Source organism: Gavia stellata, chromosome 17 (assembly GCF_030936135.1).
Source record: "Gavia stellata isolate bGavSte3 chromosome 17, bGavSte3.hap2, whole genome shotgun sequence".
Lineage (NCBI taxonomy): Eukaryota > Metazoa > Chordata > Aves > Gaviiformes > Gaviidae > Gavia > Gavia stellata.
Genome location: NC_082610.1, coordinates 13,243,664 through 13,260,731, shown reverse-complemented (window position 1 = coordinate 13,260,731; position 17,068 = coordinate 13,243,664). Strand labels below are relative to the sequence as shown.

General features: G+C 47.0%; 1 protein-coding gene across 2 annotated transcripts in view; it reads right to left on the bottom strand.

Moving 5' to 3' along the window:
- Positions 1–15,984: 15,984 nt before the first annotated feature.
- Positions 15,985–17,068, bottom strand: part of SCUBE2 (signal peptide, CUB domain and EGF like domain containing 2) — a 40,924-nt gene continuing 39,840 nt past the window's right edge. For both annotated transcript variants that reach the window (XM_059825849.1, XM_059825848.1), the window contains 2 exons: positions 16,915–16,994; positions 15,985–16,137 (listed from right to left, as the gene is read on the bottom strand). In XM_059825849.1, the coding sequence (XP_059681832.1) occupies positions 15,985–16,137; positions 16,915–16,994 (233 nt within the window). The remainder of the gene's footprint in view (positions 16,138–16,914; positions 16,995–17,068) is intronic.

Sequence of the window (17,068 nt, the reverse complement as noted above, 5' to 3'; positions counted from 1 at the left end):
TAATATATCATCTCTCACCAGAAAGAAACACTTTTTATTTCTTTTTTTTTTTTTCCCCCAGAAGGGCCCACGCACTTTCAGCAGCGCAGCTGGGGCAGCAGGCACCCACCTGAACCTTCCGCTTTCCAAGTAATTTGTTGCAAGGAATAGGTGCCGGAGAAAATGCAGCTCTGCCTCAGAGAGGCAGTACGGATCCGGAAATACTCCAGAAGGGTTTGGTTCTTGTTAAACTAACAGAGACCTTTGATGCGCTAGGTAAAACACAGGAAAAGCAGAGCTTAGCCCAGGATTTAGGCCAAGCCTGACTTCCAGGGCACCCCAACTTTTGGGAGGAGCTGGGGTGCTGACCCCACTTTGCTCTCCTCCACCAACACAGCCCGGACTCACACTTTCCGCTCATCGAGACACCAACAGCCTTTGGCCAGCTTCAGGGAAACACTCCTGTCCCTGAAAAAATGCTTCGGAAAGAGACCCAGAGTCATGTGGAGGAGAGAGAGGGAAAAGAGGGGTTGCCCTGAAAGCAGCCAGGGAAAGACATTCCCCTTGCAGCAACTGAGATATATGGAAAACAAAATAAATGAAAGCAATGTGAACGCCAAGCAGGCAGAGTCGCTTTAAACTGCAGCACCACAGTTTCTCCTTCCTCCCTCCCTTCCAGGCCGGGCAGGGAGGGGGCCCGGCAGGATGCGGCCCCCCGCAGCTGTGGGCTGCCCCCGGCCCTGTCCTCTCGCCCCGGCCCATGCAGCGGGGCCAGCCCCACCAGCGCAGGACCAACCGTCTGCTCCTTGACCTTGGCACGTGTAAAGGTAAAGCTCAGCTGAGGTGAGGGCGCGGAAGGCTGACAGCCGCCCCTTCGCAGGAGGGTCGCTGAGAGCAGTTCCCGCCCCACCAGCACCCCACAGCCCCAGCTCCTCGCACCGGGAGCGGTGCTGACGCCGAGCAGGGCTGATGCCAGCTGCTGCCGTGATGCCAAAGCGGCAACGCTCTGTGGGTAAACGTGTACATCTGTGCTCTGCAGCCACGGCCAGACTGTGTATGTTCAGCCCCTCCTCATATCACCTGGAAGAGAGGGAAAAAAAATCAGATGAGAGTGCAGAATACAATAAAACCCAGATCCATTATTTCACAGCCTCACATACAGGCCATTACGCGTGAGCCAGCCCGAGCTCGGTGAACGTGTCGGTGTGCAGAAGGATAACAGGGCTGAAGTGGGATATAATTTTTTCCTCGCTCGCTGACTCGGCTCATTACATGACAGGACCATTGTTCCACTACAGGCAAACCTACCCAGGACGATAAAAGCACCTTATTTTTCACCTTGTGAGCTATTTGGCACTTATCCAGCTGATTAAATAAAGACATTTGACTACATCCGCACTCTCCCAAAGGCAAGGGAGCACAGAAGAAAGCAGAAGGACTGCCACTGAAACCAGAAGACAATTTTTAATATAAAAGCTCCGTGGAGGAGTGGCACTCTGCCTGGCATACTAGCAAATGCCCGGTCAGCTCTGGCTTGCAGCAAGAAGAGTAAAGCTGCAGGAGCAGGTCGGGCGTGAAAAGCCCCCCTCACACTACAGCTCCAAGACTGCAGCCTGCACTTTAATTCAGCAAACAAGCATTTTGCCTGAGCCCTATAATTTCACTTCTGCTGTACCTTATAAGTGCACCTTGCACCAACAAATCAGAAGAAAATCTGCCCAGTGCTCAAGAGTAATAAATGAGATAAAGGCCCTAATTGCCCTCTTGATTTTTAATCCTGGGAAAGAGGAAAGTGGGAGGAGCAGTGAATCATCTGCTCAAGTTACTCAGGATCCACACTGAAATAGGGGCTCAGTTTGAATGCTTTGAGCCCAGCGATTAGCTTCTGAGCTGGTCATTTGTTTGCGACAGATTAGCCAGCGGTATCACTCCCCCCTGAGCAGTGTGTCTAAATAGGGGCACATTTCAGAAAAATTCCCATCCGCTCACTGGAGACAGGTCCGTTGCCCCTCACTCAAGAAAAGCGCCAAGGGGCCAAACACCTTTCTTGCTCCTTCCTGACTCCAGAGCAGCACAGGCGTTTCTCTGCGCAGCAAAACGTCGAGGCCGATGTCAAAAAGAGGCTTCACGAGGCTGCGATCGGGAAAACCCCTCCAGCCGGGGGGGACGGCTGGCACTGCCAGGGAGCCGGGATGCCCGCTGCTGCCAGCACGGGCGGGCGGCACACGCTGGAGACGGCACGTGCGGGAGACGGCACGTGCGGGAGACCCCAGGCAGGTGGCCCCGGCAGCGACCAGCAAAGCTGCCGCACGTTTGAAGTGAGCTCTGCCCTGCGCCCGGGGCAGCTGCTGGTCCAGCAAAGCCGAGGGCAGGGGTGCTTTTGTCCCCAGTTTCCAAACCCACTGCGAAGAGAAAACATAGGGAAATGCTGCTCTCCCCGGCCTTTCCAACGTGCCCTTTGCCAAAACAGCTGGGGACAGGGGAAGGCAGCGCCCAACAGCAGCACAGGCACCCTTGGAGGGAGGGGAGAGGACACGCAGCGCTCAGGAGCTTACTAGCCACCCTCCATGGAAGACGAAGCGACACAGGTCCTGCCTGCAAACGCAATTTGCTTTACACATGATGTAAACTGACTGAGCTGAACCCCGACAATTTTATACCCCTGTTTACAGCCGATTTATGCTGGCTTAGTACCCAGTCATGCTTGCAGCTTAATCACTGTAAGGAAAGAAGAGCTATGGAGTTTCGTTCCCACCCCCATTCCATCTCTTCTCTCGGCGGAAGAGAAAGCAGCAGCGGGCAAAGCAGGAAGTGGGTCGGTCTCTTTTATTTTTTCTTTTCTTTGATTTCTCATCTTTCCTTAAAAAGAAGTGATTTGTTAGTGGTTGCCATACCCTGAAGAGAAGCAGAGATGCCCCAAAAAACTCCGAAGAAAGGACAGAGTGGTATAATTTAACAGAAACAGAAGCAGCAGGCGAGAGTCCCAGAAAGAATAATTTACCCCAGCACAGAGAGAAACCTTTAGAGAAAGGGTCAGTTTCTAGTGCCGAGCACTGGGGAAGGGATAATGGGGGCTGGCATGGGGGACTGAAAGCCTGGCCTCCCCTGACCTTCACATCGCAGACCCGGCAGGAGCAACCAGAGCCCTCAGGAGAGGTAACAGTGGCTGCTGTGCATTGAACGGCACCGCTCCTGCTCACGGGTGGGGGAGAACAGGGCTGATCCTGCCCCCGGCATTGCTCACCAGCTGGTTCCCTCCAAGACAAGATCCAAGCGCAACGCAGAAGGTGCTGCTGCTACAAGACCGGCTGCGCACACAAGCGCAGACATGGCTGCTGGGTCTTTCAGAGCTGAAGACACCAGGGAACTTTCCTCTCAAGCAAAAAGCTTCATATATATCTTTCTCTCCCAAAATGTCCCTTGCATGGCTTTCTTCAGGGACCCCACCCGGGCAGGTGGGCAGGTAACAGTGTACGTAGAAGGTAGGTGACATTTCTCCCCAGTATGTATCCACACTAACCTCTGGTTATTTTGTGCAATAAGAAGATTATTCCAGTATACAATTTTCAAAATGATTAATTTTAAGAAACATTAATACATGCTAGTTCTCACCCTCCCACATGTATGCTAAAGTTGAACTGCAAATATTTATTTTGAAGTAAGCTACACATACATTCAAAGTGCCAACCATAACTACATCATTCAGACTTCCCAAACCTCAGGGGATTTCCCTTCCCCTCCTGCCCTGCAAAAGGCAGCTTGTGTGCTGAAGGCTTCCTCTGCTGCTGGGGCATTCCACGCCGTAAATTTTACATTCAGGTCATTAAAGATATAGGAGGGATCTTGTTAAGGCTAAAAGAGCACGAGTCATCTCACACTACGCAAACCCAATTTTCCCGCTCCTTTTCTAACCCTCCCGAAGGCTGACAGCCAGAGCCCGAGAGGCAGCGGAGCCAGGCACGCAGGGCCGCCGCCGCTGCTCAACACTTCCGAGCTCTGAAAGGCAGGAGGAAGAGGGCACCGCTCTTCTTCATGTCGGGCCTGCATCAGTCCAGCAGGAACCGGTAATAAGTAACGGGGAGCCTGTTGTTGCTCCCCGAAAGGCACGGGGCTGGCGGGATGAGACGGGTAGGAGAGGGCAGGGAGACCCAGGAGACAAAGGCTCGCAGCTGGGTTCCGCAATGACAAAGATCACCTTTACAATCAAGCAGCGTGGTTGGGATGCCCTGGCTCATCCGAGTCGATGAAAGATGCTGTGCAACAGCTCGCTTCAGTCTCTCCACACACCCAGCTCAGAGCAGCTGGACACAGCAGAGCTTGGCCACAAACTGTAAAAACCAGAGCTTCAGATGGCACCTGAGGGGTGTGCTGGGCTGAACAACCACCTCCCCACAAGGCTGCTGCATGATTTTGCTAAGTCTGCTCCTGTTGACTTCTTGAAATAGTTCACAGACGTCCCTAACAAAGGTGTTATGGACTCCACACACCAAGGGAGCTGCGAGATGCTTTCACTGTCACTAGCCATTGGACTAATGACACCTAAAAAGCAGAGTATCTAAGACACCGATAAACAGCCATTGCAAAAGCAAGAACAGCACCAAATTTGCTCCAGCAGAGATACACCACTGTTTTCACCCCACACACATTTTCCTTGCCCCGCCAGCAATTTTCTCACTTTCTTCAGCCTAAGGGACAAAGGCTCTGCACAGCACCCATTACAAAGCCCCACTTACACTAGCAGCCAGCAATCTTTCAGTGTTTTGCAGACACAAAGGAGTCCATTCTTGGTCTAAATACTCCAATACAACAATCCAGTTCTATCCACCAACGCACTTAAGTACCTGCTTAAATGCTTTGCTGAATGGGGATTACAAGCAGATGGCTCTCTGGGCAAAATTCTTCCTTCTCGGCATGGTGAAAAGTCACTCCTTAGTACGCAAAATATCAGTGTGCACGCAATATTGCGTGGGATATTTATTAGAGCAACGGTACCGAAGCGAAGCCTTTTCAGTGCTTAGTGTATACATTACCCTGGGAAACTTAGGAGACCTGTGTTTGCTTTTAGATCTATGTGGCTAATTAATCATAAGGCAGCTGGCCAAATTTTTCCTTGAGTCAACACCTTGAACATTAGTGGAGATGAAGTGGGGATACACGATGCCGAGAACGACATCCATGCCTAGCTACAGTTAATGGAAGTAGTTTACTAACCTGATCCTAATTTGGCAGCAAGAAGTTTTAAATATTTACCCATCAATTGCTGCAAACATGGAACAATAGGTTGTAATTTTCTCCCTCGCACTTTCTTTTCAATCTAATAAGTTATTCTCAGAACCAACTGGCACCATGGGCAGGTGCCCACAGTGGGCTGGGAGAAGACCTCATCACATTCATTTTCCACTGGGATCTAAACAGTGCCTTGTTTCCGATCAGCCAAGGTGGTTATGTCCAGGGTTATCTTCCCCATAACCATGTCCTCATCAGTGGAGCTGGCTCCAGGATAAAGATGTCGCGCTATGGTAGTGTGCGAGGCCACAGACTCAGCGCTCTGCCCTCACCGCGCAATGACAGGACTGAAGTCATTGCTGAAACTTGAAATGGGGATGAGAGTAAAGAAAGGTGGCCTAAGCAGGAAGAAGATAAGAAAAGTATGGCAGCTTATACAGCAGAAGGGATCTTTTAAACCTCTTGTCTTTGGGTGACAAGTTTAGAGCTGGCACTGAGGTGTCCGGGCACAGTGAAGCACAGGGATTTGAAAGCTCCCTGCCACAGGGGGGAACTCTTAGTCCTGAAAGGAGCTATGCAAACCTTTTAAAAGCTCTCTGCTTTTTCTCGCTCTCTAGAGAGCTTTCCTCTACCCAAGTATAAATCTGCTGCAAAGGCATTTCTCATTCCAGATGCTTCGGAGTGGTGTGATTCCTGAACAGCAGTACCTGGGGAGAGGGAGGGGGAACTCCTCAGGGAACCTCTGTGAAATTTACCTCCCGGAGAACACAAATCTCAGAACATAATGTAAAACCAAGCAAAAAAAAAAATGACCACTTTGTTTCTGGAACAGGACTAGTACAGGTCAGCTCTGAAACAGCATTGCCTTTTGAAAGGTCCCTGTATGGCATACCCAGTTTACCAGGTGACAGTGACAAAAACAGCGGAGTATCTCCAGTGGTGAAGTGAGTTGAACAGAATTGGAATTTCCCAGCTCTTCTGCAAAAGCCCAGAGAACAGGTGCTTACTTCAACTTGTGCCAATGGGGGATTCACCAAGGAACAACATTCTTACTATACTTTTGAAAAGACTGACTGTGAACCTCTTCTGCCTCCACCAGTTAAAGGAGTATTCATAGAGGGATTTCATTTGACAAATATTTCCACCTTCTTACGGAGCTCAGATCTAAGACAGCTTTGCACCCCTCCTTCAGAAGAGAGGAAGAAGGGGTAGGTTGTTTTGTATAGGTTCTTTATCAAGTCTGGAATTGCTCTGGTTTCCCAACAGACCAGTATTCAATGAACTCAGGATTTGAATGCTATAAGTTAAAAAAAATTATATAAATTTTGGAACTTAAAGCATTCAAATCCTGAGTTCATCAAATGTATCTAAATATCTTTACTTTGGAACTTTAAGATAAATCAAAATCTGAGTCTAAGATATTTTACAATATCCATTTAAGATAAAAATATTATTTACATCAACATTAGAGAGGAGGTCACCACAGTGTTAGTCAAACACAGGATCTCTCACCTCTGTGGAGCTCTTATGTTTATTTTATGAAGCTGAGACTCCCAACACTCTCAAGTGGTGCAAGTATAAGTGAGCTACCATTGTATCCCCCTCCACACAGCACATGCAAAACTGCAGCAACTCATAACGGGTAAGATTTAGTGAGACATGTTACTGGATACTCAGTGCTAATATTTGCTAACGCACAGAATCGTCAACTGTACTTCAATGTAACTCTCCTAACACGGGGGTTGTGTTTGCCATGTTGTGGTTTGGTTAAATATCTCCACCTTAAAGTCTAGTCAGCTGAAAGATACTTTAGCTCGCACTAGGTCTGAAAAGGAAGCCAGCTGCCCCAGGAGAGCGGGAGCACGTGCGCTGCGGGTATGAACGATGAGACACACGGTGCTATTGATTACCTGTGCTTTGAGGTGTTTCTGCCCTACCTCGGGTATAATTTCCCACAAGATCATCTGTCCAACCACTGATAGGAGTCAAGCTGTGATAGAGCTGAGCAACCTCCCCTGAAATGATGGAGGAAGTCAGTAGCTGATTATACAGACAATTTTATTTCCAAAGGCAAATGTTCGGAGTCCATTACTGACATCTGTAAGAACTGAGTCACGAGAGGGGTCAGGCAGAGTGCCAGGATCACTCACTGTTCTCAGAAGTAAATTACATCAGCTGAAGTTACGCATTCACAACCCATTCCCTGCAGCTTCCTTTGAGGTTTATTCTGCGTGGAAATCAACAGCTTGCAGCCTGCACCTTTCCTCGCTAGTAATGTAGAAGAGAAGGGGGAATGGCCTTGACCGATGGTCAGAATTCAGTTCAGAAGAGGGTCTCCTCCCAGTGCAACCTGAAGAGGTAGCAATATCTGGCCCAGCGGCGTGGGTCTTTCTAGGCCCCATATTTGCATTTTGTAAAAATAGAATAATGCAAAATATAAGGTCATTGACAAAATCACTCCCTCTTCTTCAAAAAGATTGATCAGAGGCAGTGGTTGGGACCAAGAGCTGCTCAACAAAGAAAATCTGAATTGGGTATTTTGGCTAACAGTGCCAATGCCCTCAGAAAAGCTGCTTGGAGCTCCTGTTTCAGCTGCCCAGGAGAACATTTCTCTCCTTGGCGCATGTGTCCTGCGGAGAGTTTCCAGTGGACCAGGAAATACTCCTTCAGATTCCACCAAAGCTGCTGAAGGCAGCCCAAGAGGGCAAGATGCTTTTCCTCGGTACGTTCGCACAGCTGTGCAGGAAGGCAGAAGCACACCGCGAGCTGTTGTGTTGATGAAGCCCCCAGATCTCAGCAGACTTGGTTTTAGGCCTCCTGCTACAGAAGACCTAACCCAAAGACTATTGCTGTTTGTCCGCATGGGTTTTAACGGCTATTTTTTTCCTTTCTTAGGGCCACATGCTGCCCTCTCTCGGGGGGCCCTGTGGGTGGTACCCCGCGGCCTCGGCACGGCCCTGGGGTGCCGGCAGCACAAACAGGCAGGTAACCCAGCGAGCCGCGGTCTGCCAACACCCCCAGGAACAGCACCACAACCTATGCCTCATTATCACAGCTCCCCAAATCCTCTGAAATCTCCTTATTTGAGCCTCTCCCCAATATGCCAGGCAAGAAGGGACCGTGAGCGGTGTCTGATGGAGGGACAAGGCTCTGGCGTCTTACGTGAAGCTGTGCCAGAGCACGTGCCCACAGCATCCCTAAGCCAGACCATCTTCTGCATCAGATTTTACTTCTCCATTACTGCATGTGGAAACACATCCTGCTGGGGCAGAGCGCTATGGACCTTTGTTATCCACTCCGAGAACTGGGACTCCCACACGGAGCTGGGACAGTTATTCGTACTGTGCTTATTTCAGCACTGCTCTCCCACCTCACGCCACAGGCGCTGGCTGAGGGGCTTTCTGGACTAGTCAAGGAAGACAGCAATGCCTGCAGTGTTGAGCGTTCAGTTCCTAGAGCTAAGCTCCCTTCTTCCACTGAATGAAGTTGCTGTTCTCAGCATGGATGAGCCTTTTCAGGGTTTTATTTTTGTAAGTTTGCTGAGAGAATTAGCACCTACGGTAGCCGGGGCGCAGTAGTTATGCTATGTAAGCCAGACAGCCCCCCTGAGCACTTTTCTGCCAGTCCTGTTTTTTAATAACTGGTACCTCTCAGCTATTCCACGCAGCCCCTCACACCAGCACTACATCAGAAACAGCAAACTGGGGGCCACCCAAATTTGTGAGCCAGGTTGTGTCACAGACAGGCTTGTCTGCTGGGCACAGAGATGCTGAATTCCCAGTTTCCTGGAGTGCTTTCTTAGTTTCCACATTAAACCCCAGAAAAGTCATGATCCCCTCTCTCACCCTAAGCTGCTATCCATGGCAGGGTTTTACTCCAGAGAGCCCCTCCAGAAACCAGCTGAGCTGGCATTTTGCAACAGGTCTTCCAACTGGTGACAGGACATGTTTAGCTACGGAGCCTGGTCCCAAGGAGGGTGTGAGGCAGATGCTAGTGCTATCGCAGCAACGAGCAACTCCTAACCTCTGGCTCTAAATCCAGAGCAAACTCTGCGGCTCCCTGCTGTACCACACGGACAGCAAACAGTGCACAACTAAAGGACTTTTGCTACCTCCGAACACACATATGAGGTGTGCTTGAAGCCTCATTTGCTCTTTTGCTTAACCCTAACTCTTTCCTGCTGTTTTGGGGGCATGTAGGTGAACGCAGAGAACTGCAAATAACACACACCCAGCCTTGCAGGTCCCACAGCAGCCCCCGAGGGCTGCCAGGACACCCGTGACGAGCCAGCAGGATCCTCAGCTGTAATGCTGGCCAGCATCCACTGCCCCGTGTCGTCCTAGCCCTACGCTGCCCGCTCCCTGCCCTGCCCACCCCTTTACACACCTCTAAGGCTCCCAGCTTCAGAGACTTTCTCATCTTTGCCCAGGCACACATTTGTCTATGCCCGCAGCCGGCATACACGCCCTGCACCAAGCGCAGGGTCCCCTGGGTCACCCCAAGGCAGCCGCCCGCTGCCAGGGCAAGGCATCGGAGGCCCAGGAGGGCTGTGGGAAGCAAAGCCCCTCGTTGTTGCACCCAAAAAAGGCAAGTGGCAGCCTGGGCAGGCACAGAAGGAACCAGAAGCAGTGCCTCCAGCAAGTGCTGAGCCCCACCAGGAACCCACACGCAGAACCCTCTACACCCACCCTGCCCAGCATCCCACTCCTCCCAGGTTTACATCCTGGGCCAGCTTGCTGCTTTCTTTAAACTGTCACTCATTTTTTGCTGCTCAAGAACTGTAATTTTTTGCATTCTCCATTCCTGACAGCCATTGCACACATGCCTATCTTATTGTCAAATACATACATAATATATATAAAGACACACACATATATGTCTGTATTTAACATACCTCTACAATTCTCCACCTCCTGAACTTACTTCCAGATAGAGATTCTCCATCCAACTCACATCAAGGCTCCTGTCCATGCTTAGTATTTTGTTCCATTTCTTCTAGCACAGCAAGCGGGAAAGAATGCGCGAAAACCACATTCAGGCTACCCCTGCTATATTAGATTCAGGCACAGAAGATGAAGCTTTCTCTAAACCTAGTCAAGCATAAACTTGCTCTGTACATAAGTGTTTCATGGATGTTCGTAGTGTTCTTGGTATAACAGGAAACACATAAACAACAAATTGCATCTCAAGTGACCACTTCAGAACCTTTCAGCTTCCAATGCAACTTCTTCTCTCCTCAGAGCTATGAACCCCTTATTTCCTGATCCCCAGAATTGTCACAGAAGGGAAATTTCATGGCACATGATTAATGCTCAGGTTCATAAGTCTACGTTGCCTATTGAATGAAACTCCCAGTGAAAAAAGCAGGCTTCTGTTGCATTGTATCGAGTTTAGCAGCTAGCCAGTGTGAGGGAGTTTCCTTAATGAATTCTGTATTTATAGATGTGTTCAATAAGGAAAAAGATTTCAAGGTCATCCCTTCTGACCTATTTTTTTTCATTGTGTACTAAACAGGCTCATGGACTCATGACTTTTACCTCATGGACTTTGAAAAACTTTATTACACTTCAAAATTTGTTTAATCAGAGCAACAGCTGCACTAACATACATATTTAATTTTAAAATATTCTTTTTTTTCTTTTCTTTTTAACACTTGAAGTCGTTTAATAAGGTAGTTTAAAAGAGCAACATGCAGAACTTCATACATAATTTGCACTGACCTGGAGAGAAACTAGATGAACTTACCTTCCGAGAGTGGAATCTGTCCCTTGAATACTCTAACTCCTCCTGTTTTCCCTATAGGTATATTTGCATCACTGTTCCCAAGTGTTCTACAGTGACAGGAGAATGTATGTTGTGGAAAGCAGAGTTCCACAACGGAGAGTGAAAAGCTGCCTATGAGCCAAAGAATTGTTCAAACTAAATGGGCAGTAGCAAGATGTGTTGTAGGGCAGGTTGGTTCCAGGGATGCCTGGAAACAAACCTACTTGTACCAGCCCTCAGTTTGGCTCAAGTTCTTTAAGAAGCACTTCTTTGTCTCCTCCAGCAGCAGCCTTGCACCAACACAGTTTGAATGGAGCAGCTTTAAAAGGAAGATAGGAAGCGTATGTACATTTTAGCTGTGACAGGTTTTACATTCAGCATCTATCGCATTTACAGGATGTCATCTATATGCATGATAGAAAAAGCATTTGCATGTAAGTTTGTGTAATTCAAAAATATTTGCGGACCACTATCCTTGCGTTCTGTTCACAAGGATTATTGTAATACCATTCCTTCCTGCTTACCCGCATCAGACCTCTTCTGATTCCTTGGATTTAAATAAGCTTCAAGTTTTGCTCTCTGTATTCCACTATTACTTATTTCTGCTACGTAAACACCCAAAGGTCCCAGTCAGAATCTCAGCTCCCACTGTTCTGGGAGTTCACAAGATAGTTCATATTGACATTCCCCATCCTGGAGGGTATCTGAGTGCTCACATGTCCATCGCTGCAATCTAGTGGGTGGCAGCATTCACAATATCAGGAAGAATATTTGAATAACACAGTTTTCTGCTGTGATTAGCCTGTAGTCATCATACTTTTCCATGACCTCTATATTCCTGTATGTCATTTACATTTCTGTCTTTTCCATATAAACCAATGCCAGCTTTCTACAGCTAACAGCTGAATTATGCAGTTGTATCTTCCAAGACTGCACCAAATGAACCCGGATGGCTACATTCAGTTTAATAGAAATCAGTCCTTGTCACTGTGATCAAAGGAAACTAAGGGTCAAACAAACAATCAAATAAATTAAGGAGAAGATATTGGGATTATTTTTATAAAAGTTTGATAGACTGACTACAACTAATAATCTCAATGTAGTATCACAGAAACAAATACAGAAAGACAGTATTAAAAATTATTATTGATGAATCATTTATAATTTACTATGACTTAATTCTATTTTTTAATTCTAAGAAATTAAGTGAGTGGATTTTGGATTTAATGAAAAGCTCTGATGAAACTATGCTGTTATCTTAAAAATAATCCGGGAACTTGTGTCTTAACACAGGTTTTCACCTTGTTTTGTTTTTTTATTTTTGGGGGGAGGGGGGTGGTGGTGTGTTTATTACTTTTAAGTTTAAATAAGGGGGCCTGGGGGTTCTTTGGGTTTTGGTTTTTGTGTTGTTGGGGTTTTTTTTAAGGAAAAAATCAGATTAATCTACAAAGTAATGAAATACTTTGGAGCTACTTTTAAGTAGTTTATTCTGTCTTCATACAGCTGGTTACAACAGGCCAATTGACTCCAGCTCGTCATATAGGAGACATTTTTAGCATAATTATTAGAATTAATACCAGGATAATTCTGGTATTATACTAGCCAGAAATATGTGCACCACTAAATACAAGAAGAATTGTATCTTTATGGGTATAGATGCAGGCTAATAATATATTACATGGAAGAGAATGCATGAAAAAGGATACAGTAAGCAGATGTTCCCAGGATAAAGACTATCTGATGTGCCATAACTTGCTACACAACCATTAATTTTGTCACAAAACTATTATTTAGCACAGCAAAGACAACTGAAAATATTACCGAAGGTTTTCATGCAACTAAAAGTTCACTGGTTTATTTCTCTTAAGAGTAACAGTCTGAAACATTTTACATTAATTTACAATCATGAAAAAGATCCTTATGCTTATCTCATGTAGGTGACATTAAGTCATCCAGTTAACGCTAATTATTATTCCAACAGTTAAATCCTGTTTTATAAGGTTAAACACTTTTTGAATCATTTGCTGCCAAAAAAATAACAGTCTACAACCACACAGAAAGTAGAAATTAAAATTTCTACAGAGCCACTACCATCGCTATGAATATACAATGCCAAGTGTTACAGCATTCTGCAACAGTTATCACTTCTCCCAATACTTAAGAGAGCAAAAATTCCCTCTTCACTTTTTACTGCACACACAGGATCTACAGTAAAGGGGGAAACTTTGATTCATAATGTTAGATCAAGGGTAACAGAAGTGCTTCTGAGTCATTTACTTTTCATATAGAAAATGAACAGGGCTGTGGAGCAAAAAGGATTCTTCTTCAAGAAAGGGCAGGTTTTTCTCCTCAGTCTCGGACCGTACACCACACTGATGCACTCCTCCCCTTCCACAGCCAACCATGAAAACGGCCTGTGCACACGGGGGCAACAGAGAAGCGAAGTTGAGATCCATTGTACAGACGGAAGGCAAGACGCTGGTCCCAGAGCAGCCGTGCAGAGCTAGAACCGCGTGCCTACAAGACGAGGTGCAGCGCAACGAACCCAGAGCTCAAGTCAGTAACTCATGCACAGAGCAAGAAAGCCCAGTTTCACCAATTAAAAATATTTGGATGTTTCACAACTTTCATTTTCGTGAACCCTTGTTGAAACCAATCGCTCTGATCTGTGTGTCACTCCGCAGCGAGCACACAGACCACAGCAAAGCCACTCGGCTGGGCTTGGCCCAGAAGCTGGCACACCACGGTCCTCTCCTCCCAGCGCCCACCAGCAGCCTTCTAACTCAGCCACGCACCCAGAGCAGAACTGCGGCATCTCACCCACTTCAAAGTGCTCCATTGCCACATAGAGATGGTTGGTGGGTCATTGCGATCCACTGACACACTGCATCTGGCGTAGGAAGCCACAAACAGTAGAGAGGTAGGGGCTGTGCAGCCAGAGGGAAACGATCTTGAAATACCTTCCTGGGATCTGGCCACAACAGTACACTTCACCACAGATGTAGCAAGCCTTTCTCACCATCCTTCCTCTTGTTTTGGCATCCCTTCACCATTCCTCTCACCAATCACACCACCTCATACCTTCTTCCAGATAACCCCTGTCCTCTCTCCCCATGAAGGCAGCAGGGACCCTGTTCAGAATAAAGCACACCAGCCAGGAACGCACAAGGACCGGGTTCCTTCCCCTCTGTTCTGCTAATTCACCCGCTGCCTCCCTCCTCCCCGCCAGGCCTGTTGCCCTAAGGCCACTGCCCCTTCCCATCACACCGTGACCAAGAGGTGTCCTTACCACACGGCAGGCTGCACTGCCTCACGTGCCGCAGAACAGGGCTGCCGTGGCACGACAGTTCAGCAAGGCTGCATTTGGTAGTATTCATTTGCTCCTAACAGCGTAGGGAAGAGATTCAGACCCTGGCTCTTGATGTGGGTTTCATCTGTCACACTGTGGACGTGGTATTATTCACATACAACAGTTAAATACCACATACCAATGCAATGAAACCCAGGGAGATCTGACTCCACAGCCTAGGAAAGGCAGCGTTTGTCCTGGCTACACCGCGACATTTCAGTACCTTTCCTAAGGGGGCACGCAGAGGAGGTTTGGTGCCCACTCACCACTCGGCACTGCCAGTGACTGAAAGAGAGAGGTCGTAAGTCCATCTCCAAATGAGCGGGACCGCGGCCATCTCCCTTCAAAACAGAGGGCCCAGAAGGTACATTACACTGAGGAAACGGCTTGCGTAGCTAGAGGACAGTGATGTAATGTAATGTAAGTGTGGACAAAAAAGGACTGAGACAACGTTTTGATCAATATAGTTCTCCCTCCAGGCCCTTTCAGAACAGCTTCCTCTCACATAGGAAACACGACCTGAGAAAAAGGGCACAGAGTTTGGGAATCGTGAAGAGCATTTTGCCATAGACGACTTATGCAGCCACGGTCTGGTTGAGGAATATCTTTGTATATCTACTTCTCTCCAGCAAGACAGGAAAAGAAGCCCTTCTCTGCTCAACAAGGTCATTGCAAGGTGCTCAGACAAGATAAGGAATATAGGGGTTGAGGCTCATATAAAAAGCTTATACAGGTTTAAACAGTGATGTACGAGAGCATAATCTATGCAAAGCCTGCATTTAAAATAGGGCTTGTGTGTTCAACTGCAGGTGCTCAGAGGACAGAATTTTACACTACTCGGAAGAGGCGATGCCTCATGCTGTCCCAGGCCTATGCACAGGGAGAGCCCTGGGATTTGGCAAAGAATCTGTTCTAACATTTGCAGCCAGCCCAAAACAGAAGTGTCCAGTGGGTCAGGGTCTGTTTTCCATTACTGTGATGCCCTGGTTTTATTCTGGTGTCACTCCACTTACACCAATAGGTCATTAGCATGAACACAGTGTGAGCCAGACCCAGAGCATTCAAGCTAATATTCAACCCTTTGCTTATTCCTCTGTACGCCTCATATAACATAGTTCAGAGAAAAATTACACCTTGTGCAATTCTTGGACTCACTGGTTTGGACTAAAATTACTTCAGTCTTAGCTCTGAATTTCCTGCGTAGCAAAAGTTAAGAGAGACATCAATCTTGTTCTCACTTTCAGCGAGACCAAACATGAACCCAGCTTTGTTGAGGTAACATGCATTAATGGCAGCCCAGAGTTCATCCCAAACCACACTACTTAGCCTGTTTGTCCTCATTAGCTTTTAGAGTTACTGATGAAACAACAGGCAGAGCTCTACAAACTTCTGCTTGGCACCATTCAGTTACAGAAATTATGGGCAGTCTCTAATACAGAGACCCATGAAGTATCCTTGGTACCCAAAAGGTATTATCTGGAAAGGAATCAAAATTCTGTTCACCAAAATATTTATATTAGCTGAGAAAGCCAAACTCTGCCAAGAATGGAGCTGGCAAGCTTCCCTGGAGTTTCTCTGCCAGTGTATAAAACACAGAAAGCAGCCCCACCTACCACAACCCCTCTGTGCATGCCCAGGGCTGGTTAGTTTTCTAAGTACAGTGCCAACTATTTGTAAGGCCTCAAAAATCTGGAAACTTTAGAGCGCAGCAGCCGAATGAAGGATCTTGGGAACATCTCTCTTGACTCTTGGGCTGTGTACTTGAAGTAGTTCTGTGGATGCGCCAACACGTCAAACAATGCTTTTATCAGTTTCTTGTCCTAGAAAAAGGAAAGCAGATTTTACAGTAATTCCACAGAGCAGTTCGGGTCAGTATTACCAAAGCTTAATGACTGATTAACTAATAAAAGATTATAGGCATTTTACTTTTCAAGTACTAATGTTTCAGGGGCTCAGAAACTAGTGGAGCAAAGCCGACATTCAAGCCCCAGGAAAGTCACTAGAGTTTCACATTTATCATTAGCAGCACCAAGATTTCTCCCCTCCTCCTATTTCCAAGAACAGCAAACAACAAAAAAACCCAAAAAACCCAACAAAACAAACAAACACTGGATCTGATATCCAGCAAAAGAAAGGTTTACTTGGGATGACATCCATTCAACTTGCCCATGCAACTGTCCCCTAACCAAGGTCAGAGAAGTGAAATCCACAGAGATTTTTTTTCACCCAGGCAGGAAAAGCCCTTGCTAATCTACAGGCTACAAGTAGCAGCACCAAGTGCTTCTCCAAAAGATTAAATCCCATGTCCCTCAGTTTGCTCCACTGATTCCTGCCAGCACAGCCTACATGAGGCTCAAGGGGCTATCTTCACCATAGATTTCCCTAGTAGGTATGATCCACCTTTAATCCCCCTGGGCAAAGGGTCTCACATCCATTGCTCTGCACAATCAGGATGTGCTGATTCACCCCACTTCCCCGATGTAGCATATGTCCAGTGCACCGAGGAACAGATCTGATGCAGAGCAGGAGGCAACCTCACTGGCACAAAATAGTGTCATTTTCAATCAAAACCAACATGTTTAGTGGAAGGAATATACCTTAAGTATTTCTTGATGATTTTCAGATGCATAAAGTCTACCATCCCGAACAATGTCTTCTATTAGTTCTTGGTAATCCTCTATGGGAATGCACAAGAGAGTAATTTGCAGGTTCACTTCACTTACATACTCAATACCTCCCTTGGTTACACAT